This window comes from Carassius gibelio, chromosome A4 (assembly GCF_023724105.1).
Source record: "Carassius gibelio isolate Cgi1373 ecotype wild population from Czech Republic chromosome A4, carGib1.2-hapl.c, whole genome shotgun sequence".
NCBI lineage: Eukaryota > Metazoa > Chordata > Actinopteri > Cypriniformes > Cyprinidae > Carassius > Carassius gibelio.
The window spans coordinates 199,312-225,331 of record NC_068374.1 but is presented as its reverse complement, the minus strand read 5'-3'; the positions used below and the strand labels follow the sequence as shown (position 1 = coordinate 225,331).

Genomic DNA, 26,020 nt, shown 5'->3' with positions numbered 1-26,020 from the left:
GTAAAGCATTTTAATCTTATGGGTGATAGATTTTTCTGAATCCTGTCATTTCATGCTGTTGCTTTACCTATATACTGATAAACTAAAACTGAAAATTGGTCGAAAGTCTGTTAAGCAGAGTCATTCAATTCAATTCCAGTTTATTTTTATAGCGTCTTTTACAATACAAATCATTACAAAGCAACTTTGCAGAGAATTACGTTTATTACTACAATATTTAGTTGTAGCTTATAAGTGGTGGATGTAAGTTTGTGCGAATATGACAGGATTTTTCAGAAAAATTAATACAAGACATAGTCAGCAAGACGACGAACATTATTAACAGCAATTATTATATGATGCAGTCACACTTGTAGCAATAATTGTTAGTTCTGTTTGTTGATTCAGGGTTAGCATCATCTGGGGTCCTCTGAGGGTCAGCATCATCTCTTCTCAGGTGTTCTGGATCCAGACTGGAGCTTGTGTAAATCCTAGTTACCACGGGATGTAAATCCTGTGGCAAAACATAGAAACAAAATAGAGACATCATTAGCATAGCTGCTGTTCCAACAAAGTAAAATTAATTAGTTTAACCCAAGCTAAAAATAAGAATGCGCATTTGATCAGATGAAACTGCAGATGAAAGAGATGCGTTTTTAATCTAGATTTAAACAGAGAGAGTGTGTCTGAACCCCGAACATTATCAGGAAGGCTATTCCAGAGTTTGGGAGCCTACTACTATCTACTTTAGTGGACTTTGCTATCCTAGGAACTACCAAAAGTCCAGCGTTTTGTGACCTTAGGGTGCGTGATGGATTGTAGCATGGTAGAAGGCTAGTTAGGTACGCAGGAGCTAAACCATTTAGGGCCTTATAGGTGAGTAATGATAATTTGTAACTGATATGGAACTTAATAGGTAGCCAGTGCAGAGACTGTAAAATTGGGGTAATATGATCATATTTTCTTGACCTCATAAGGACTCTAGCTGCTGCATTTTGGACTACCTGTAGCTTGTTTATTGAAGAAGCAGGACAACCACCTAGAAGTGCATTACAATAGTCCAGTCTAGAGGTCATGAATGCATGAACTAGCTTTTCTGTATCAGAAACGTATAACATGTTTGGTAGCTTGGCAATGTTTCTGAGATGGAAGAATGCAGTTTTTGTCACATGTGAAATATGGTTTTCAAAAGACAAATTGCTGTCTAATATAACACACAGATTTTTGACTGTAGATAAAGTAATAGTACATCATAGGCCTGTAATTTGCCACTTCACTAGGATCTAGTTTTGGTTTCTTAATAAGAGGCTTGATAACCGCCAGCTTAAATGATTTTGGGACGTGACCTAAAGATAAAGACGAGTTAATATTATTGAGAAGCAGTTCTTCGGCTACAGGTTACAACTCTTTCAGTAATTTAGTGGGTACAGGATCTAATAAACATGTTGTTGGTTTAGATACAGTGATAAGTTTATTTAGCTCTTCCTGTCCTATAGTCATAGATGTATAAAGTACTAGAGACCCATACTTGAGTAAAAGTACAAGTGCTCTATCAAAAAAGTGACTTGAGTAGAAGTTGAAGTGCTCTTTAAGCACCACACTTAAGTAGAAGTACTAAAGTATTCAACATTTTTTGTACTTAAGTATTGCAAGTAGTCTATTTTAAAATTTACCACTCAAGTACTGAAAGTAAAAGTACAAGTATTGTGTTATGTAGTTATTAAAGAAAGTAGTCAAAAGTTTGAATATATTGTTTTTATTATTTCAAATGATTAACCTTTTGTAAACCAAAAAAAAAAACAGATTAGTATGTCCCTTTCCCCCTTTAGCACCCCTCCCTTCTCTTCCCTGCTTGTTTTTTTTTTCTCCACAGCTTATTACCTTTTTAAACTAGTGTGCATAAAGCAGTCATTTTTGGAAGTTACACATTTTCCTTTCACCCTCAACTTGTTAGGGCAACTAAAAGATCTCAAAAGCCAGAAGGCCGCATTCAAGTATTTCTTATGTAAAAACAAAAGTGATTAGAGCACCTAAAAACACAGCTTAAATATTTGTAAACAAAAACAGATCAAATATGCCCCTTCCCCTTTAAAGCATCTCTACCCTCTCTTCCCTCCTTGTGCTTTTTTTTTTTCTCCACAGCTTATTCACTTCTTAAACTGGTATGCATAAAGCAGTCGTATTTAGGAAGTTAGAAATCTTTGGTTTATCCTCAAAAGTAGTTGGTTTTCAAAATTGAATGTATTCAGTCTCGCTCTTCTAGGGCTACAGACTAATCCTGTGATACTAAAAAGCCTCTCGCAGGCTGTTGATGCTGGAAGGGGTGTGTTTAACTTAACAGACAACTTGCACACAGCTGGAAAAGACTTGAGCAAGTCCATGTTATCTGCTGAACATGACAAGTACGCATCTAGTGGTTTGGCACTGTCTTGTGCCTTAAAACCCTGCATGCCAGAAAAGAAGTCCTCTTCATCAGATGAGCTGGACCTGTTGACCTCACTGGACTGCAACGAGGGGTCTTCAATGCTTCGTTTGATATAGTCCATTCCTGAAATATAAGAATGTGTTATAAACAATAATAATAGTTTCAACCCATCATGACAGTAACCACAGATTTGACATGATGACATTGTCAGTAAATCATTTTAATGGAAATGACGACTTTATACTTCAAATAATTCCCTTAAACAAAAAGCCTTTTGCAGCATTTACAACCTGGCAGACCTTAGACAGGAAGGCTTTGCTACCATACTACAAGGCTAAAGAGGAAGGCTCCCATACCACATCATTTCTCACTCTAACATCATAATGCCCTGTTTATAGGTATGTTTGCAATATCTTATATACAGGACAAGCTCATATGTGTTTCCATATAAAAAAGAAAAATTCAAAGTAATCCCCAATTTTTTAGCGGTACTGTATGTGTGACTCTTGATTGCAAATTGGTAAAATACACAAATAATGCACCCATACACTATATTTCTTACCTATTTTGATTGTCTCATCTTCCTGTGTCCAATTTGTCCTAAATTTTGGAAGCAGAATAGCAGCAGCCACCAGCTCTGGGTCTTCCATCATAGGGCCAAAGCGATTCTCAATGCCCACCTGCAAGGCATCCACAAGCGGCTTGCAGTACTTCAGCGGTAGCTTGATCCTGTTTAGCTTGATTTTCAGGAGCTTGACAGTTGGGAGCAGCCACCCCATCTGGACATTGGTTTCAGCTTGCAAAATGTTAGTTGCTTGGGTGACTGGAGTCATGACAGCAGAATACTCTGACAGGAATGCAAGTTCAGCTGGATTAAACCTGTGAAGAAGACAAGAACATATAAACAATAAGAGACAAAAAACAGCATTGCTACATGATTGGATGATTATCATGCAATGAATTGGTACATGGTTCAATGTTAATCATTCAATTCAATGTTGTACAAGTAGACAATATGGACCAGAATTGAGTTTGAACAGAAGGACTACCATATGAAACATTTTTAAACTTACATTGGAACCTTCAAATCTGTGCAGAAAACTCTCATTGTTGCCTCTCCCTTTTCTTTCCCTATCCTGAGCAGTCTCTCCACAGCCATGAACAAAGAGTTCCACCTCGTTGCATTCGGTCGCACAAGCTGGAGGGAGCAGGCATCTTCCACAGTTTCAGCTGCTGTTGAGGATCTTGAACACTTATTCCAAAGTGCATTGCACTTGCCAAATGTTGAGTAGTATAATTTCTTGTACGCGTCATTGGACACTGCCTTGCTGGCATCGGCAGTGGCTATTAGGTTAAGAATGTGGCATGCGCAACGCTGGTGCTTTGGGAGCTGGAACTCAAAACCATCATCCTCATCCAAAAGTGAAGATACATCGACAAACTCTACCTCCTCCTCATCTTTGTCTGCTTCTTCTTCCTCCTCTTCCTCCTCCTCCTCCTGAACTAGAGCACCAGCATTATTTCCATCTCCACCAAAGACTTTGAAGGCTTTAATGAAGTTGGAGACATTGTCCGTGGTTGTTCTGACTATCTTCCCCCGAATGTCATACTCCGCATGGATATCATTAAGTGCATTTGCCAGAAGGTTGAAAGTGTGAGAGCCTCTTAATCTTTTACAGGCCAGGGCCACTGAGCACCTTTTTAAACTTTCCGGGTCCAGCCAGTGAGCCGTGACCCCAATGAAACTACGCCGCCTGGCTGACCAGCAGTCAGTGGTCGTCGCGATGTGGTCAACAGTTTTCATGGCCTCAATAATCTTGATCTTCATCTGTTTGGCAGCATCATCAATCATAGATGTGAGTGTGATTCTTGTCATTATTTTGCTATTTGGCACCAGGTCTAACACAAAAATCGCAAAAAGCTACTTGCTCTACAATGTTGAAAGGCTGAAGTCCTCGGACAACATACTTCATGATTGCCTTGTCGATGGATCTCTGAGGCATCGTGTTCCAGCTACCCATTAATGTGGCCTGCTTCATGGAAGGGGAGGGAATCACAGTCTTCTTTCGCTTTGCAGATGTGAGTTCCTCGTATCTACTCAAGTAGCACTCATGCTTGCTCTAAAAAGAGACAAAAAAATATATAGTTTTACCTTCACAGAATGATAACGTGAGCAACATTATAGGTGAGTGTATTATGTAATAACTGCTGTTACACTATTGATAAAAGCAAAATTAATTAAATTAAAATAAGTCAGTTATCCACCATAATTCTATATTAAAAAAAAAATTAAGCAAGAAACCCCATAAACAAAGATCCTTCATGGATTCTGCTTTAGTACTTCTCTGCAATTACTTGCAAAACCCTGTAGGCCTAACTTGATACAAACAACCATGCATCATGAGAAACGGGAGTGCGCGAAGACCACTTGAGATGCAGACAAGTTGAGATGCTTTGTTTGTTGTCAGCACTTCGATTTCATTACCAAAAAGTTTATTTTGACTAAAAGTCTAATTTTCTACCATATACAATTGAATACAATTAACAGCTAGCTAACATCAACTTGCTTTGCACTTTTTTCTTTTTTCACCTCACTCCAGTCTAAACTAGGCTAAATTATTTTTTAGGTAATTTTTCTACACATTGTCATATAAATAACCTGAAAAAATACTGTAGTTCATTAAGATTAAATCTTACTAAAAAAAAAAAATGTGGTAAGCACACTTATATTCTCATTTCAAGAGGTGTTCTGAGTAAATGATTTGTTTATAACACTTTACAATATGGTTGAATTTGTTAACATTACATTAGTTAATGAATTAGACTAATAACTAACATGAACTAACCATGATCAATACATTTGTTACTGTATTTATTAATCTTTGTTAATATTAGTTAATAAGAATACAGCTGTTCATTGTTGGTATATGTTACTTCACAGTGCACTTTAACTATGTAAACAAATAGAGAACAATTTGAGAGCAAGACAGTGCTCGTGTTGTTTTATGACGGTGAATGCGTGAGCGCGGCCGGGCGCTCTCTCTCTCTCGCAGCTCGTTCTTACAGTATTGTTCAAAATAATAGCAGTACAATGTGACTAACCAGAATAATCAAGGTTTTTAGTATATTTTTTATTGCTACGTGGCAAACAAGTTACCAGTAGGTTCAGTAGATTGTCAGAAAACAAACAAGACCCAGCATTCATGATATGCACGCTCTTAAGGCTGTGCAATTGGGCAATTAGTTGAAAGGGGTGTGTTCAAAAAAATAGCAGTGTCTACCTTTGACTGTACAAACTCAAAACTATTTTGTACAAACATTTTTTTTTTTCTGAGATTTAGCAATCCTGTGAATCACTAAACTAATATTTAGTTGTATGACCACAGTTTTTTAAAACTGCTTGACATCTGTGTGGCATGGAGTCAACCAACTTGTGGCACCTCTCAGCTGTTATTCCACTCCATGATTCTTTAACAACATTCCACAATTCATTCACATTTCTTGGTTTTGCTTCAGAAACAGCATTTTTGATATCACCCCACAAGTTCTCAATTGGATTAAGGTCTGGAGATTGGGCTGGCCACTCCATAACATTAATTTTGTTGGTTTGGAACCAAGACTTTGCCCGTTTACTAGTGTGTTTTGGGTCATTGTCTTGTTGAAACAACCATTTCAAGGGCATGTCCTCTTCAGCATAGGGCAACATGACCTCTTCAAGTATTTTAACATATGCAAACTGATCCATGATCCCTGGTATGCGATAAATAGGCCCAACACCATAGTAGGAGAAACATGCCCATATCATGATGCTTGCACCTCCATGCTTCACTGTCTTCACTGTGTACTGTGGCTTGAATTCAGAGTTTGGGGGTCGTCTCACAAACTGCCTGTGGCCCTTGGACCCAAAAAGAACAATTTTACTCTCATCAGTCCACAAAATGTTCCTCCATTTCTCTTTAGGCCAGTTGATGTGTTCTTTGGCAAATTGTAACCTCTTCTGCACATGCCTTTTTTTTAACAGAGGGACTTTGCGGGGGATTCTTGAAAATAGATTAGCTTCACACAGACGTCTTCTAACTGTCACAGTACTTACAGGTAACTCCAGACTGTCTTTGATCATCCTGGAGGTGATCATTGGCTGAGCCTTTGCCATTCTGGTTATTCTTCTATCCATTTTGATGGTTGTCTTCCGTTTTCTTCCACGTCTCTCTGGTTTTGCTCTCCATTTTAAGGCATTGGAGATCATTTTAGCTGAACAGCCTATCATTTTTTGCACCTCTTTATAGGTTTTCCCCTCTCTAATCAACTTTTTAATCAAAGTACGCTGTTCTTCTGAACAATGTCTTGAACGACCCATTTTCCTCAGCTTTCAAATGCATGTTCAACAAGTGTTGCATAGGGGCCACCTGATTCACACCTGTTTCTTCACAAAATTGATGACCTCAGTGATTGAATGCCACACTGCTATTTTTTTGAACACACCCCTTTCAACTAATTCAACTAATTGCCCAATTGCACAGCCTTAAGAGCGTGCATATCATGAATGCTGGGTCTCGTTTGTTTTCTGAGAATCTACTGAACCTACTGGTAACTTGTTTGCCACGTAGCAATAAAAAAATATACGAAAAACCTTGATTATTCTGGTTAGTCACATTGTACTGCTATTATTTTGAACAATACTGTATGGGCCCTGACAAGCGCAGCAGTCATTCTATTCTACATCACTCACCGAACAAATAAGGCTTTGGCGGCCGCCAAAAACATTTAAATGGAGGAAAACTCCTGCATTACTTATGTCAGTGTCAATCTATACTACCATTTACCTATAAAACACTACTACACTATAAAAACGGATGTGTGATTAAGCAGCACCAAAGGAGACATGCTCTACGATTTATTTTTGGCAACAGTAGCTAGGCTATGTCATAAAATAAGAGAAAGTAGACATTAGTGATGGGTGAAAAACACCATTCAATTCAACACGCTGCATGACAGCCTTTATGATCGCCAGCTAGTTAACGTTAAGTGAACACCGCAGCATGTCGCTAGATAACTTAGCAAAAGGGCTTGCTGATAGCTCAAGATGGTGTGATTTGTGATGATATTTGTAACTTACCTTGATATGTTTCTTCAAATTCGACGGTGAATTTTTGAAGGCCATTATTTCACAACCTTTCGGGCGGCAGAGTAAGCACTTCATTCTATATGAATTATCTTTCACTCCGACATATAAGAACATGGACTCTAAGTAGGGCCAGGGGTGGTCTCCTTCCTCACTCTCACAGCCACGATCACTTGAAGTTGAAGGGGTGGAAGGTGGTGTTTTTGGTTCGTCCATCTTTTTCGCTGATCAAAAGGCAGAACGGGAGCACGTGCAGTCTTCTTAATCGCTTGATTCGCTCAATGATATCAGCTTCGTCAAACCTGCCATCTACAGTTCTGGCAGTGGTAATGTGGGTTTGGAATAGAATGATTCGTAAAAAAATGTATAATTGTAACGAGTAACGATGCAGCACATAAAAAAAATATCGGAGTAAAAGTATTAAACGCATCGAAAATATGTACTGAAGTAAAAGTGGAAGTAGGAGAAAAAAATAATACTTTAGTACAGATACCGCCTTTTAGTACTTAAGTACAGTAGTGAAGTAGTTCTACTTCATTACTATACATCTCTGCCTATAGTTGTAAAGCACTGCAGTTTATCTTTAGGTGCGATGGATGAAACTGAAGTGTTAGACTCTGTAGAATCTACATTCACTATTGTATTTCTAATGTTATCTATTTTATCAGTGAAGAAATTCATAAAGTCATTACTATTACACGTTGATGGAATATTTGAATCAGGTGGCGTCTGGTTATTTGTTAATTTAGCCACTGTGCTAAATAAAAACCTTGCATTGTTTTGGGCCCGGTTTCCCGATAACGCTCACTCTTAGCGTGCTAAGAAGACCTCGAAAGATATATCTTACCAAAGTTGTTTATGTTCCTAAGTGTCTTCCCCGAAGTGACCCTTAGGAAGCTCTTAGCATGCTGCCTCATACGTCCAACGTAACAAGAGCGCTGTCCCGAGTGAAGGTGCTGAATTAGTTGGCATTGATTGCTCCGGAACTGATTTTCCACTTCACGCGAAGGTGCAATACAGCATTAAGAAAGACAACACGTTCTATGCAAATGAAACATTCCTCAAATTATTATAGTAACATTTATTTTAACATATTTTAAGTTATCAGTAGAATATAGATATAAATGTAATTATCAAATGGTCAGTAATATGTTCACACTGGGTATCCCTCGCTAATCATCCACCCTCCTTATCCCGTTTTGCCACTTGTGCCGCTTCTTGACATGGGTTTAACGACTTATTAATGGTAATTAATGGTAAGGTACTTTACAATCTGAATTGATTGGCAAGCAGCTGCAGTTACTTCTGTTGTTCTGTTCTGTTGAAATGGTTCTTTAAAACATTTAATAGAGATTTAACTGCTAAATCAAGAATCAAATTTATTAATTTCAAGGGTTCACATTCTTTCTCTATCCTGCATTGTAAATTACTATTTAAAGTGTCCAATTAAAATGTAAAAAGATAAAAAAAGACATCCATATATTTAAAAATTTATGCAAACTCAAAATATATTTCGATCATTTTGATAGACCGTGTTTAACAGTGATTATCTATATGCAACCCACAGCCTGAACCAGATCCAAATTTTGACCAATAAAACTGAATTACATATAAAGCCCAAACCTCTACTGCCGGGTCTGCATCCTTCAACATAAAAAAAGCAATTCACATGGTGCAATTACCTATTTGATCCCTAAATAGAAGATAAAATAAGTTTTATATTCAGTTAGGTTACAGGGCAGGGGCATAGCAATCATTTCAGAACTAAGGGGGACAGAGATGCAAAAATCTAATCTCTTAATTTTAATCAGATAAGAAATTAAATGCAGAGTTTAGCACTCCGTGATATTCACATCATTGTGGACACAAATAAATGTAAATCTTTTAATTCAAATCTAAATTTATTCAAACTGGCCCTTGAAAACATCTACATTAACACACGAAAAAAAAAAAATCCAGGCTAAGAGTTTTGTTTTGAATCAGTCAGGGGAACATGTCCCCAGAATACTCTATGCCCATGCTACAGGGAGCCACTGCGGAGGGATGAAAGAGCTGCGGGTTGCCGACCCCTGCTCTATTCAATATAAATTTATTATCAATATACATTTTAAAATGCTTAGCCAGTTAAACTTTATTCTTTTCACACAAAGAACAAAAATTGGGTCTCACGGGTTTGGAACGACATGAAGGTGAATTAATAATTACATAATAACTTGAAAATATGAACAAAGGCAATTAATCAAGGAATTGTAACAAGATACAGAGTTGACATTGTGATCTGAAGTCAACCAAAAAAAGATATCAAATAGAGAATTGCATGGCTTTTAACATTCTCTCTCTCTCTCTCTCTCTCTCTCTCTATATATATATATATATATATATATATATATATATAAAACTATACATGAGAGAAAAGTATTACTATTCCCAACAATTTAACAAGCCATTTTTAACCACAGTAACCATTATATAACTAAAAATGAGCTAGATTGATTAGTACAGTATATAATATATGCCCTCTTCTTTTTCCCCCATTGTATCGAAGACCGCCAGTGCTTCTAAAACTGTGACAGGATCCGATCCAGCTCCATTCTCTCTATACACTGTAATAAAAATCCTTTTTTTTTTTTTCAAGATTACTACACTCTAAAAAGAAAAGGTGCTAAATAGCACTAAAGGTGTTTTTTTGGCTCGTAATCATAGGGGAACCACTTTAAGTGCCATAGCACTTATCTTTAAAGGTGCTGTACAGCACCTTTGTCAAATGGTGCTATGAAGAACCATAAGAGGTGCCATAAAGCACCTTGATTGTTTACAATTACTTCAACAAAAATGGTGCTCAACAGTGGTTCTTTTGCTCGTTTTAGGGGAACCTCTTTTAGAATGAATGGGACTTAAGCTTCACAGCACATTTGTCAAATGGTGCTTTATAGAACCTTTTTTTAAGGTAGTAAGGCCATTATCATGCCATATGTTTGAATCAATATGCTTCTAAATGACGATTTTATATCAAATCATGGATTGAAAGATTCAAAACCCTGTACTAAAAGCTTACTGATAAAGAAAATACATTACACTTTTAAAATAGTTTAATTCATTTATTTTTGTTTGAAATATAATCAGTGCTTCTTAACATTAACAACACTGGCTAAAGGAGTTATAAACAATAGAAGGAAAAAAATAGAAATTGGAATAGGCCCCAGAAAGAGAAAGAGAGAGAGAGAGAGATGCACAGATTGAGAGATGAGAGATGCACAGACTGAGTTGTACACTCTTTTAATTGTGACAGGAAGTCCGGCTGCATCCTTCATTTTTAAGACAACGCACTCCAGGAAGGTCAGTGTCTTTTTCAGTCCTGTAGGATATTCGTTCCTAAACAGAAAATATATACAAAGGATGAGGCCCAGTGTCATTGAGATGTCCTCACTCTCCTCAGTAATGGACTGGTAATGGACTGGCAATCCAACATGAAGACAATGTGGTCGTATTGCATGGGATGACCCTCCCTGCTGCCTTTGAGCACCATTTTAGGTGTTGGTGTGTCAGGAGGGCAGGTCTGAGCATGGCCCTGGGGGAGAAGGGATAATAGAATTAACCATCTTCTAATTTATTTGAAAGGCAAACCTTAAATAGTTGAATAAAACAATAAGCCCATTGAAGCTGTTTTACAGTGAATTTAAAGGGATAGTTCACCCAATAATCAAAATTATGTCATTAATAACTCACCCTCATGTCAACAGCTTAAGTCATTTGCGGATTAATGCGTATTGGAGACGCGTACCATTTAAAACGATTCAGTTCGATTTGGTGAACTGGTTCACAAAGATCCGGTTACATCGAATGACAAAGCGCTTTGTTTTGAACTCTCTCACAACAGACACGGAAGAGAAGACAATGCTGAATAAAGTTGTAGTTTTTGCTATTTTTGGACCAAAATATATTTTCGATGCTTCAAAAAATTGTAACTGACCCTCTGATGTCACATGGACTACTCTGATTATGTTTTTATTACCTTTCTGGACATGGACAGTATACCGTACACACAGTTTCAATGGAGGGACTGAGAGCTCTCGGACTAAATCTAAAATATCTTAAACTGTGTTCTGAAGATAAATGGAGGCCTCACGGGTTTGGAACAACATGAGGGTGAGTTATCACTAACACAATTTTGATTTTTCTAACCCTTTAATTAGACTTGCTTCACACTCAGTCAACTGTTCATGGCTCACCTCAACTTCAAACAGCAACCCCGGGACCTCCTTAAACAGTGCAGGTGTAACAGGTACAAGAAAGTGTTTTGTTAAAACATATGTATTGATTGTTAGAATTCTCACAAAATTGTTTTTCACATGAACCTGATATGATTGCCTAAGTGTGTTGAGTACGCTTCCCCTTTATTGCGGTGATGTCATCATGAGCCTACATAATTTCCTGTTATGTCCCCTCCTCTTCCTCTTGGCATTGTAATTGCATGGAAGAGGTGGGTTATTTTTGGCTCCTGCTAATCCTTATTAATCTTTATTTTAATTGTTGCTTTTATTTCTATATCTTCGTTGCAAATTGTGTTTTATGTTATTTTACTTACCTGTGTGGTTATTTTTGTCATTTTGCCCAATTTAAGTTATATTTGTGTCTTTGGCCTAATGTGGAGATGAAAAGCACATGGTAATTAAATCTACGTCACATTTGTTTTATAGAGCAAGATAAGGGTGATTGTACTCAGAGGCTGTTTTTATTTTGTTTTACATCAGGTATGTTTTCTCTGTATTCTTCTTCCTCTTGGCATTGTAATTGCATGGAAGAGAGCAAGATAAGGGTGATTGTACTCAGAGGCTGTTTTTATTTTGTTTTACATCAGATCTCAGAGTAAAACCCAGCGAAACCGCCGCCTGTTGTCCCGTGTCTGCTTTCACAACGCAGAGAAAAGTGATTTTAAAACTGGTGTCGTGAGCCACCGGTTACACAGGCAAGAGCAGAAAAGCTGCTTCCAACTGTAGTCCTTTAAACAAAACAAGAATTAGGTTAACATAACATGGTAGATGTTTTTTTCTAATAAGTTTTCTTTATTTTTCAATTAATTACTAAGACAGTAATTACTATCTTTAATAAACTAGAAATTAGTCTTTATTATTACACAGGACAGATATATGCAGGAATGTATGATCTCAGCCATCAGCGGACTTGAAACTTGAAGGACTTTAGGTGCCATTACCGATAGCTGAGAGAGAATCTGTTGGTCCACATCAACGTTGGGACGGTCTCTCATATCCCAAAGGAGCTTATGTTAAGATGAAGGCAAAGTAGAAAAGACATAGTCATAACTCGTTAGTCATAAGTCATACTAAGGAGGCAATTATACACTACTTACCATTTTGGCCAGTCTGAAACATGGAAACTCAGAGATAATCTCCTCCGTGCTGTGGTTAGACACAAAATTTCTCACGGACATTTGGACCTTATTTTAACATTGGGGTAAGTTAGTTGGTTGCTATTAGTCTGGATGTGTATCCCTCAAAAAATTATTTGTTTCCCACTGAAGAAATAAAGACATGGATATTTTGGATGACATCGGGGTTAGTAAATTATCAGGACAATTTAATTTTGAGGTGAACAAACTTAATCCTTTAAATGTACTCTACACTATCAGGTGAGACACTAACATTACAAGACTACACAGTCTCCATGGTAACGATGCAGCTAGCTATAAAGCCCGCCACTTTTCGCTATTAGTGATTTGAAAAGATATTAAACGGTAGTGTTATAACGTTATGTCTGGAGAAAGTCAAGAAAAGAACGACCCCAGTTAACTTACACTTAAGTTACTTAACATACAGTTCAGTGTTTGTGAAACAACATTTATTGGCCAACACTGTTGGTCAGGCTGCTCACTCCGCTAACATTAGATTGATACTAAACTTAGCATTAATGTCACAAAACACGCAAAATACAATGAAAAGTTTCCCCTGACAAGTAACTTGGCGCTAATTGTATATTTCAGTCGCAGTATGCGCTATGACAATCACCTCGAAAGATATCTTCTGTCTCTGTTTAAAAAGGTGTTCGTTGCGTTCGTCGTCGTCCTGGTTTTGATTGATGTCGAGTCCAACGGTCCAGTTTTCTTTGAGGAATGCGGCCGGCGCTCGCCCTCGCTCATGTGCGTGCACCTGAACTGCACCGTGCACTGTGCACTCTATTCGGCGCATACTCGCATAGGTTTTTATATATATGTGTATAAATGTGAAAATGTGTGAATTTTTTAGTTCAATAAAAGAAGTAATAATAATATATATATATATATATATATATATATATATATATATATATATATATATATATATATAATATGGGTCAATATCACCATAGAGTGCCTTTCAATCCTCACATTACTCACACATTTTGATTTTAATTTACCATTCACTTTATGTCATGTCATAATAGTAGACACTCAAATACTATAATAAATATATTATCTAAGCTCACACTATGTTTTTTTTTTAATTATGGGCCATTTTTTAGAGCATAAAGCATAGATATGTCCACCCTGTCGTGGACATATAAATTACAGTTAAATATGTTTTCATTGCACCATTAAGATACAAATTATACTTTCTGAAAGGTATGATGTCCCTTTCCTAAAAGCTGCAGAAGGTAACTTTTGTAAAAATATATTTTTTACATATTTGTTAAACCTGTCATTATGTCCTGACAGTAGAATATGAGACAGATAATCTGTGAAGAAAATCAAGCTCCTCTGGCTCCTCCCAGTGTCCTATTGCCATTTGCACAAACTCCATCGCTCCCGGTAAAAAATAACCAATCAGAGCTGCGGTCCGTAATTTTGTTTGTGTTCAAAATGTAGAAAAATGTATATAATAAGCGAGTACACCATGAATCCATTTTCCAAACCATGTTTTTGGCTTGTCCTGAATCACTAGGGTGCACCTATAATAAGTGTTTATATTCAGACTATTTTAGATTGCTTCGGGGGTACCGCGGCGGAGTAACCCAGTACCTTTGTGATTCTTCATAGACATAAACAGAGAAAAGTAGTTCTGGCTACGATGTTCTTCCGCAAGACGCAAGCAGTTCTGTTTATTAACCGCTAGAGCGTCAAAAGTTACCTACTACAGCTTAAACAGGGTTATTTGTTTGCTTTCAAATTATAAATACATAAAAGATTGTAACGACGTAGTGGACACAAAGCAGAACACAAAAAGCATGACAAAATATGACAATGAAACATTTATTCAACTTAAAAAAATAAATATATAATTACATTCTCAATCACATTAATATTTTTTTTTTTATTACAACTATTATCTACAGCAGATGTTTCTATAAATTGTAATATTAACTACAAATGAATGCTATGAATGCCACCGAGTCTAAGTGGCCGACAGGGTGGACATTTTGTAACAACGACAGGGTGGACTTTTTGAGCTTCAATTAGCATATTAGCTTACAACAAACTGTGACTAGCTAAATAGTTAGTCTGGTTGTTGAAGAGAATTTGGTATATTTAAACTTACATATTTTGAAAATATTATATTTTAATCACTTCCTTTATATTTTATGGCGACAGGGTGGACATGTTAAGCTTTGGCGAAACAAGTAAGCAAACTTATATGAAGAAAATTTGTCAGTTGAAAAGTCAGCTGCTACTCACCTCAGCAGTTGAAATTCCCGCTACTGAACATATAAAAAAAATCTGTTGTGATGATGTCACTAATGGTGATGGCCTCTTCTCAAAGGGACAGATTCCGCAATACGACAGGGTGGACAACCATTCAAGGGACATGGACAAACTCTTTTATTAAATAAAAATATTGTTTTATTACAAAATGATCAATACACTCAATTTGAGTAATATCTTATTTAACAAAATATTAATAGGAAAACAATTTTTTTTTTTTTTTTTTTGACTATTTTACTCTCATTCAAACTTAATGAGCAGTGCCTGGGACATAGCAAAACAACATACATCCTCTCATACAAAACTAAAGAAAATATTGAAAATGTATCTAAAGAGCCAAGTAATGTTTCTGTTATAAAAAAAAAAACTTAGCCTAATATAACACACCTTTCATAGTCATTTGTATGTTGAGTTATCATGGAAAATGAGTTATTTACGTTCAGGACACCGAAAGGCACACTACAGTGATATTGACCCATATATATATATATATATATATATATATATATATATATATATATATATATATATATATATATATATATATATATATATATATAAATTAATATTTATATATATAAATTAATATTTATATATATAAATTAATATTTATATATAAATTGTATTTCTTTTATTGAACTTAAAAAATTTCTTGACACATTTTCACATTTTGTAAGTAGAACTTGAACATAACTTCTCTCCTCACTCATTTTAGGCTAATTATTTGAGGCCTATATCTACACAAATAACAAAAAAAAGCAATTGGTGAATATGAATATACGTTTTTATTGAAGTTTGTGACATAATTTCGGTATCTGACTTCACATCCACACCTGTGGTCAAAAAGTCTTATGTGGAGGCCTTGGATATACCATTATTTTTTAGTGTGTAGAGTGTGGCAAAATGCTAAAATAACCACTAGATGGAGTTAAGGTATGTTTTTGTTGTTGCTATGGCCTCCTAGACAAGAGTGTTGAGTTTTCACTATAAAGCTTACCCTGTCAACATACCTTAGAGACAACAGATTGGTATGACATGGTATGATATGAGATTGTAATGAGGGAGGACATGAAATAAAAGGAAAGACCAGACCTAGTCTGTGAAATGGTAAAACGAAAACAAACAAAAAAACCTAACAAACACAATGAATATGATTGCTTAAGCAGAGTTCAGACTGCATGATTTTCAAAGTAGTCGAGTTACTGTTCTTTTCACACTGCATGACTATCTTGGCCAGCATTCATTCATTGTTGTGTTCACACTGCATGATGGATCGACAACAGAAGGTTTCACACTGCATGACTTTACAATAGGAAGAACTGCCGGCAACTCTGGCATGCAAACTACGTTTCACAACCAAACTCCAGCAATATGTGACAAGGAAACAATGCGATATCACACATGCAAGACCAGAGTTCTCATGTGAGACTGGGATAGCTCAGATTGAATGTCAAACAGACACGGATGCTCCTGCCAAATTTATCTTTAATTTCATGGGTCCAAATAGACTGAGAAGAAAGTATTTTACTGAAATGAAGCCATGCTTGCTGATATTGTGCTTTATACCTCCTCGCCAAACTCCCCGCTTCTCTGTATCTTGCTCTCTCATTGGCTGTCGGTCATCGCCGATGTAGTTTTCAGTCAGAACACTTTTCACACAGCATGATTTTGAATCGCCGACAGGTCCAGATATTTAGCATGTCAAATATCTCACAAGCATAGGCGACTTGTCTGCGATTCTCTCAGATGGCGTCTTTGCTCATTCACACTGTGTGATTTTCACTCGCGTGAACGAGCACCGATTTGCCTATGATTTCGGGCATTTGTTGGCAAGTTCTCAAATCCTGTTGGCGAGCCAAAAACTGGGCTAAAATCATGCAGTCTGAACTCAGCTTTACTGACAATACATTGATGTCTTGTGATGTGAAGTGACTGTTCTGTGCAAGAAACTGAACATTATTTTAAACGTTATTACCTGTAATCCAGAGCCTCTGCAAACCTGACTGAGCACACTCACAAAACAGTCTGGAGATGCAACCTTCTTCACACATAATGAAGTATGATACTCATCACTGCATTAGCTTCTACACAGTTAATGATTAAAGAAATATTCATTATAACATCAATGATTTTGGTCCATCCTCGCCCTATACACAGCTCTTCAGCACAATGGTAACCAACCAAACTCAGAAAACAGAAACCCTTTAAATCTCAACAGAACATTAAACAATTTCTTCCGCAATTCAATTTAAAAAAAAAAAAAATCACAAAACTATTCTCTAGAAAGTGCTATGACCTTTTACTAATTGTTGAGTGAAATTCACCAAAAACTACTCATCAATGTTAATTCACAATAAGTAGTTCTGTAGATTTCTGACTGAAATAAAGTCAGTTTGGTTAGTAATATATGAAGCTGGTAATTCTGTTTCTGGAGTTGTTTAATCCTCCTTTGCTGAGAGATTTAAAGCTTACATACAGCATTTTAATAACATAAGCTTTATTTGCTTTGACAGTGTATGTGGGTAGATCAAGGTGAGGTATTTACAACCATGGGGGTAGCAAACAGAAAACAGAGATACGGTGTGTTATTTTCTTTGAAAACTTTTTGGAACTGTTTGTTCTTTGGTATTATATTACTGTCACTGTAAGTGAAAGAGCTTGAACTTGGAATGTCAGGATTTTGGTGTTACTGGTTTTAACTTTAGTTGTTTTCCTGTTAACAGCATGTTTTCATCACCAATGACACTTAGTGTCTGAATTCACTAACTTATTTTCATTCACTTGTCAAGTGGACTATAGTAAAGACATGTACGGAATAGTGGATGAGGGTAAAGGGTTTAGCATAGTTTTTTCTTAAACATTCAAAGTTACAGGTTTTTCATGTTATTTTTACAATAGACATGCACATTTGCAGTAATGTACTAGGCCCTTCCCAAGCGTTCCAGAAGTTCATCCACCCGGGCATTGGATAACCGTCACTTTGGCTATGGATCCCCATCTAACAGCCAGTGTTGCACGAGACGAGATAACTCAATGGTCTGGGCACAGGCTGGCAAGAAGGGTTTATAGACCCAGTCATGGAAGTATTGTGCCTCGCAAATTGGTGACAGCCCCACCCGGGCCAGAATTTCCCTCTTTACTTCCTTGTATTGAGCGGCCCGAGTAGCACGTAAACTAAAGAAGGTACGTTGGGCTTCCCCAGTCAGGAGAGGTGCCATTGCTCGTTCCCAGTCGTCATGATCTCAGTCCTCAGTTATTGTGGTGTTTTCAAACATTTGCAGATTGACTTCCACATCATCATGTGTAGTAATCATCGACAACAACTGGGAAGCCTGCACCAGGGGATCCGGAATCGGGATGCACTAGTGGACACCCCCTGGTGTGTGGTGAGATGCGACAATTTGCTGTTGGCAAACTTCGATTAACTTGCCCGCATTCTCCAGCAATTTCACGAGTTGTAAAGAACACATGACAAGGAGAGCTCAAATGTGGGCTGATGACTGTCAGCCCACATGAGCTTGGGAAGCTCGCCACAGCTGAATCCTGGCTAGGGTTGCCACCTTCAATACAGAAAAATAAGGGACGGGTGGGGGGGTACGATGACCAAAGGTCCGATGATGTACCAGTGGTGGTAAATCACGACTTAAAACATGTTTTCATTAAAATATTAATTGCTAATGAATTTTAGTAATTGTATAAGTTGGCGTGGACACAGATTTTGGATAAAATATTTGTCATTGTTTGCAGAGAGTAACACCATCCAAACAGTGAAACCACATAATAAATAACCGATCTACAAACATTTCTAAGTTCATGTAAAACACACATTTTTGTATTATTATTATTGGTAAGTTAATCTATTTTATATAGTCTATTGTTAATTCTTCAGTAGCCTATTGAAGAATGCAATCATTTAAATTAGTTAAGTTGTTTATTTGCTTCACATAGGCACTATATTTTTATTATTAAATATATCTCTCTTATCTCTTATTAAAATAATGCTTACAGTATGTCTGACTGTACACCTTAACTGTAATAAACAAATCACTAACACTTTAAAATAAGGTTCATTAGTTAACTACATGAATTAACATTAACTAATAATGAACTGCACTTATACAGCGATTGTTCATCTTTGTTCATGTTAATTTCCACATTTAATAATGCTTTATTAAAATCTTGTTAATATTAGTTAACGCACTGAACTAACATGAACAATGAACAGCTTTATTTCTATTAACTAAAATTAACAAAGATTAATAAATACTGTAACAACTGTATTACTTACTCATTGTTAGTTCATGTTAGTTATTACACTAATGTTTAATAAATTAACCTTATTGTAAAGTGTATGAATGTTGTTCTCCCGAGTCATGCTGTCGCACATTTGACAAGCCACCGTGCGCAACAGAGTACACTCACGACAAATTGACCCGCCCTCCTCTGACTCTGAAACAAACCAATCAATCCACCGATGGCAGCGAGTATTACCCAATCAGGGGCAGAATAGGACGAGTCTTCACAGAATGCCGGTGGGATGATTTGCATGAGATGCTGCATTGAAGACAACTCCGAAAATATGGGACAAACCCCGTCCCGTATTGATTCAAAACGGGACGCGATATTTTATTCTCAAATACGGGACGATTCCGTATTTTAAGGGCAGGTGGCAACCCTAAGATTCCTGCCCCACCTTAAAACAACATCATCATCATTGCACAACAATGAAAATATATAAACTAATAAAAATATCTTCTCACAATGTAGTGTTTAGTGTTTGGACCTACAAACAACTCTGTGACCTGAGAAATCATAATATAGTCAAATAACCTACACAACCTAAACCTACCAATAAAGCCCATCTCATAACCCCACTTATAATCCTAACCATGAGTATAATAATGAGAAAATCTATAAAAGTTGCATGTTTTGGAGGCAAGGAAGACTTTTGTGTTTCAACAAGGCTTCTGCGTAGGATGCACCTGTTCACCTGTTTTAGTCTGTGAGGCAAGCTGCCCTGGGAAGATCTCCCACTCAGAACTACAAGTGGGTGGGTGAAGGTTTTTAGATACTTGGATTAAAAGCTAAATGATTTAATTTTGGTTCAATCTTAGCAAAAAATATTTTTTTGAACGGAACAGTATTCTAATATTGTAGAATCTTCAAATTGCTAAAATTTGCCACTTTTGAATTTTGCCCTTAATGTATGACAAAAAAAAAAAAGAAAAACAAAAAAAGGATTTGTTGTTAAGGGGAGCTAAAAAAGCCTATGATGTTGATACATTATAACATTAAACTTTAGGCCTGCCAGTATTTTTTCTGAATGTAATAAAATGCGACTTATACATGACTTATCTCTGTTTTTTTTTCTCCAAATATACAAAAAATATGTTTAGCATGTTTTTTTTAAAACATGCAGCAAATGGAAATAGGCAAATTATCTTTTAAAATCCAGTCTGGATTGCATTTTTTTTTTTTAATGATAAAATTCTGACAATTAAAACTAAAATCGTGCTCATGTTTTATTACATGAATTACTACTTTCTTTGATCAGAAATGGAAGTATCTTAAAATTGTATTTGTGTGTTTTATATTTTCATATTTTAGTAGTTATTTTACAGAGCTGTCAACACTGGAAACTGCATGCAATCAGTTGACAAACACCCGATTCATATATAAAACTATAGGCTATAGATTATTAAATTATATATAAAATTATTTTATTTACAAGTTTTGTTTGTGCTTTTCCTGTTTAATTTGTTGCATCCGTTGCATCTGAAAATTACTTTATCTACATATCTATACTAGTAGTCTAGATGGTTAATAGATCGATCAATATTTAGAGAATGGTGCCAAAAGATCCCCCCCCCCCCAAGATAATGTGCATGCTTTGTATCCTTACCATGTTATTAGGATGCTTCTGACATTTACAGTCAAGCATTTAGCATTTGATTTCATCCCAAGTGACTTAAAATAAAAGATAGTAAACAATTTGCTTCAAAGCCAAAAGTATCTTTAGTTTACAATGCCACATTTATTTAAAAGGTCAGTTAGAAGACACTAAAGCAGAGGAGAAATGCAAGGAAGAGTAAAAAGAGGATTTGTTTGTTTTTTGCAAGTGCAATGGTTGAGGTTTGTGGGCTGTGACGTTTCAGCAGTTCAGGTGTCACCTTTGTGTCTTTGTTCATCTGACCTCCTTCATCGCCTCATCACAAATCAATTATTTGAAGCAATAATTGAAGCAAAGATGATGTTGCATAGTGCTCACTTAACCTCATGCAACCTTTGCCATTTGGAGGCTAATTTCAGAACAGAAAGTGATAATTACATATTTTGGTTTGCTTTGACATTGTATTTGGATGATTTGAGAGTAAGGTGAGGCCTTTACAATTGAGGGTGTAACACGTTAGTTAAAACAAGAGGGTGTGATACATACTTGAAAACCATTTGAAACTATTTATGCTTTAGGGCTTCATTCACACTGACAGTTTATTAGATAAACAACCGCATTTACTTACAGCTATGAGTCTCGAAATATCTCGAAACTTACAGCAGCATCTCGAGTGTTGTATGTATGAATGTGTAACAGGAGTCAAGTCCATATTCCTTCCAACTAACCATAGCAACAGCGACCAAAGTAATAAAAAATATGGCAACATCCACAAAACTTAAAGTCTTATCACTTTCTGACATGACAAGATTCCAATCGTTTCATCCGTCAAATCGTATTAATTGACAGCACTAACTCATTAACTGATGGAGAGCGGTGAATTTTAGTTGCACGCAGAACAAAAAACTGACGGGAGCGGCTGGATCTAAAATGTTCAGGTGGAGACTGGATCTAAAACGTTCAGATGACACATAGCTCATTTCTCTGTCACTGTAACTTACCGAAACCACACATGAAAACACACAACAAACTGTAGACGTGTTTGTGCAGCAGAGTGGCTTTCTCTCGCACCATGACAGATATACAGGCCATGTTCACAAAGCAGCAGAATATGGTTTTCAGTAATGTATTTGAGTCCTTAATACAGTACAGTTAGTTTCAGGCGTGACAACCGCATTCTGTAACCTAATTCACACCACATCAGTTTGGCGAGTAAACTAAAATATTTACTAGCCAATGGTGATTCAATTGCCAAGTTGTCTGTAGAGGGTTGCAACCTAACCAGTAGTCATTATTAGGGCCTGAGCACAAAAATGACACAAACTAAAATGTGTTCTTTATGATGAGAGGAAATTTCCCTTCAAATTTTTATGAAGATAAAAGCAACTTTGTTCCGAACCATGGCATGCATTTTTCAACTGACCTACTTTCCATTGCAACTTGTAACAAAGAATTTCCCAGTGTGGTTCAATCTTCTTCATCCATGCACCACTTTTATTATGTAATAAAAAACTACTTTTTATGTCTTTATCTTAATACATGGTTTTATTTTTAAAATGAGCTTTACACACAATCTTATCACAGCTAATGATAATGACCTACATTTATGTAATCTTGATTTGGGTGTGTACAGTGGTTTTACATTTAAAAGGGTTGTAAATCTAGTTCAAGTAAATATTAGCACACCATAGTCTACTTGTATCAGGTAATTTCACAACAACAAAAATGTGGCTAGTAAAAATGCTGTGTGGCTAGTAACTTTGGAAAACCACTAGCCACATTGGCTAGTGAGCAAAAAAGTTAATGTCAAGCCCTGCTACCACGTATTGCGTGTTTTCATGTGTGGTTTCAGAAACTGAATGTAACATATAGGTATATTGTGCTAAAAACAGCAAAACAGCTTAGAGGATTAAACAGGTAAAAGGGGATGTGATCATCACCGCCACTTGAGAAAGAGAGAATTTTTTTTTTTATTAATATGCTTGCTTACTGACAATACGTTGCCATTTTATGATGTGAAGTGACTGTTCTGTGCAAGAAACTGAACATTATTTACAACATTATTACCTGTAATCCAGAGTCTCTGCAAACCTGAGCACATTCACAACAGTCTGGAGATGCAACCTTCCTGACACATAATGAAGTATGATACTCATCACTGCATTAGCTACTACACAGTTACTGATTTGAAATAAAGAAATATTCATTATAACATCAATGATTTTGGTCCATCATCACCCTAAATACAGGCTCTTCAACACAATGGTAACCAACCAAACTCAGACAACAGAAACCCTTTTTGTGCATTTGAAGTGCTGGTAGAGGGCTGCATTGAGTTTTGAGCAAATCTCGCAGGAGTGGGCGGTTTTACCTTTGCTTCGGTTGGGAGTGGGCGGTCATAACATTTTGCGGGAGAACCGCGGGGTGGTGTGTAGTAGAAATGGAGTCAACACAAGAAATTGAGAATAAAATTATTGCTGCTGTTTACTAGACAAAAGCAAAGTCAGACATCTGAAAACGATTCTTATTTGTCACTGAATAAAATGCCCCCTTAAAATTCACACGTTTCATTTTGAGCATTCTCGCATCTAGTACGCTGTCAGAGGGGCATTCAGTGTGTACAGTATTGTTCAAAATAATAGCAGTACAATGTGACTAACCAGAATAATCAAGGTTTTTAGTATATTTTTTATTGCTACGTGGCAAACAAGTTACCAGTAGGTTCAGTAGATTGTCAGAAAACAAACAAGACCCAGCATTCATGATATGCACGCTCTTAAGGCTGTGCAATTGGGCAATTAGTTGAAAGGGGTGTGTTCAAAAAAATAGCAGTGTCTACCTTTGACTGTACAAACTCAAAACTATTTTGTACAAACATTTTTTTTTTCTGGGATTTAGCAATCCTGTGAATCACTAAACTAATATTTAGTTGTATGACCACAGTTTTTTAAAACTGCTTGACATCTGTGTGGCATGGAGTCAACCAACTTGTGGCACCTCTCAGCTGTTATTCCACTCCATGATTCTTTAACAACATTCCACAATTCATTCACATTTCTTGGTTTTGCTTCAGAAACAGCATTGATATCACCCCACAAGTTCTCAATTGGATTAAGGTCTGGAGATTGGGCTGGCCACTCCATAACATTAATTTTGTTGGTTTGGAACCAAGACTTTGCCCGTTTACTAGTGTGTTTTGGGTCATTGTCTTGTTGAAACAACCATTTCAAGGGCATGTCCTCTTCAGCATAGGGCAACATGACCTCTTCAAGTATTTTAACATATGCAAACTGATCCATGATCCCTGGTATGCGATAAATAGGCCCAACACCATAGTATGAGAAACATGCCCATATCATGATGCTTGCACCTCCATGCTTCACTGTCTTCACTGTGTACTGTGGCTTGAATTCAGAGTTTGGGGGTCGTCTCACAAACTGCCTGTGGCCCTTGGACCCAAAAAGAACAATTTTACTCTCATCAGTCCACAAAATGTTCCTCCATTTCTCTTTAGGCCAGTTGATGTGTTTTTTGGCAAATTGTAACCTCTTCTGCACATGCCTTTTTTTTAACAGAGGGACTTTGCGGGGGATTCTTGAAAATAGATTAGCTTCACACAGACGTCTTCTAACTGTTACAGTACTTACAGGTAACTCCAGACTGTCTTTGATCATCCTGGAGGTGATCATTGGCTGAGCCTTTGCCATTCTGGTTATTCTTCTATCCATTTTGATGGTTGTCTTCCGTTTTCTTCCACGTCTCTCTGGTTTTGCTCTCCATTTTAAGGCATTGGAGATCATTTTAGCTGAACAGCCTATCATTTTTTGCACCTCTTTATAGGTTTTCCCCTCTCTAATCAACTTTTTAATCAAAGTACGCTGTTCTTCTGAACAATGTCTTGAACGACCCAATTCAACTAATTCAACTAATTGCCCAATTGCACAGCCTTAAGAGCGTGCATATCATGAATGCTGGGTCTCATTTGTTTTCTGAGAATCTACTGAACCTACTGGTAACTTGTTTGCCACGTAGCAATAAAAAAATATACGAAAAACCTTGATTATTCTGGTTAGTCACATTGTACTGCTATTATTTTGAACAATACTGTATGTGCGGATCTTGGAAGAAAGATGCACAAGTCTAGGACCGCAGTCAGTCAGCAATATACTTTTTCTTCATAGTAATATGGAGTAAGCAAAGAAATAAGGCCCAGTGATCAAATTCATTTGTTAAATAGTCAAACACACAAACATTTTAATTTATTTCCTTTTTTGTAATAACCTGTTAAGCAAGCTATTGTTAATGTGAAATCAGTTAGGTTTTTTCAGTTAGTGGAGACAAACTTTGTGGGCGGGAGTGGAACACATAGGTTGCGGGAGCAGGCAGGCCTGGTCACACATTAAGCGGGAGCTGGTGGGTGAGGGTTTAAGAAAACAGTCCATAGGAAAGGGCTCTAGTCCATAGGAAAACAATGGATCACAATGACAGTTCAGCACTGAGGAAATTTTGTTTTTATTTACACTTATGACAGACAACAGATACAATTATGAGCATGTTATGCGACCAAGACGACAGGGACAGGCCAGGATTAGACAGAACAGCAGTCAGACGCGACAAATTTAGTTGTGCAAGGAGAACAAGGCAGATGTCACGGAATGACTGTGACGGGGCGGAACCAAAAATGAGGAAGATTAGTTCCGCCCGGACCATATATCGCAAACACCGCCGCTTCCGGGAACGGCGATGAACCCAAATCGGCGTGTTATTGGGAACAGGTGTCTTGTTGAGCGTGGCGATCACTGATTGGGCAATTCGGGGAAGAGGAGAAACACAGGAAGTGTTGGTGATTCCCAGTAGTTATTGTGGGTGCAACGGAGCAGAGGGGAGAGTTGAAGAGAGAGTGTATGGTGT

The 26,020-nt window shown here is 36.9% G+C and overlaps 2 protein-coding genes across 2 annotated transcripts in view; one reads left to right on the top strand and one right to left on the bottom strand.

Moving 5' to 3' along the window:
* LOC127966565 (gastrula zinc finger protein XlCGF57.1-like) overlaps positions 1 to 26,020 on the top strand; it is a 164,763-nt gene that overhangs the window by 25,880 nt on the left and 112,863 nt on the right. The gene's annotated exons all lie outside the window — the stretch shown is intronic.
* Positions 1,797 to 4,684, bottom strand: LOC127966661 (uncharacterized). Its single transcript, XM_052567818.1, has 3 exons — positions 3,478 to 4,684; positions 2,967 to 3,283; positions 1,797 to 2,527 (listed from the first exon to the last, which is right to left on the bottom strand). Exons 1-3 carry the CDS (start codon positions 4,278 to 4,280, stop codon positions 2,163 to 2,165), a joined length of 1,485 nt encoding a protein of 494 aa, XP_052423778.1. The 5' UTR covers positions 4,281 to 4,684; the 3' UTR covers positions 1,797 to 2,162.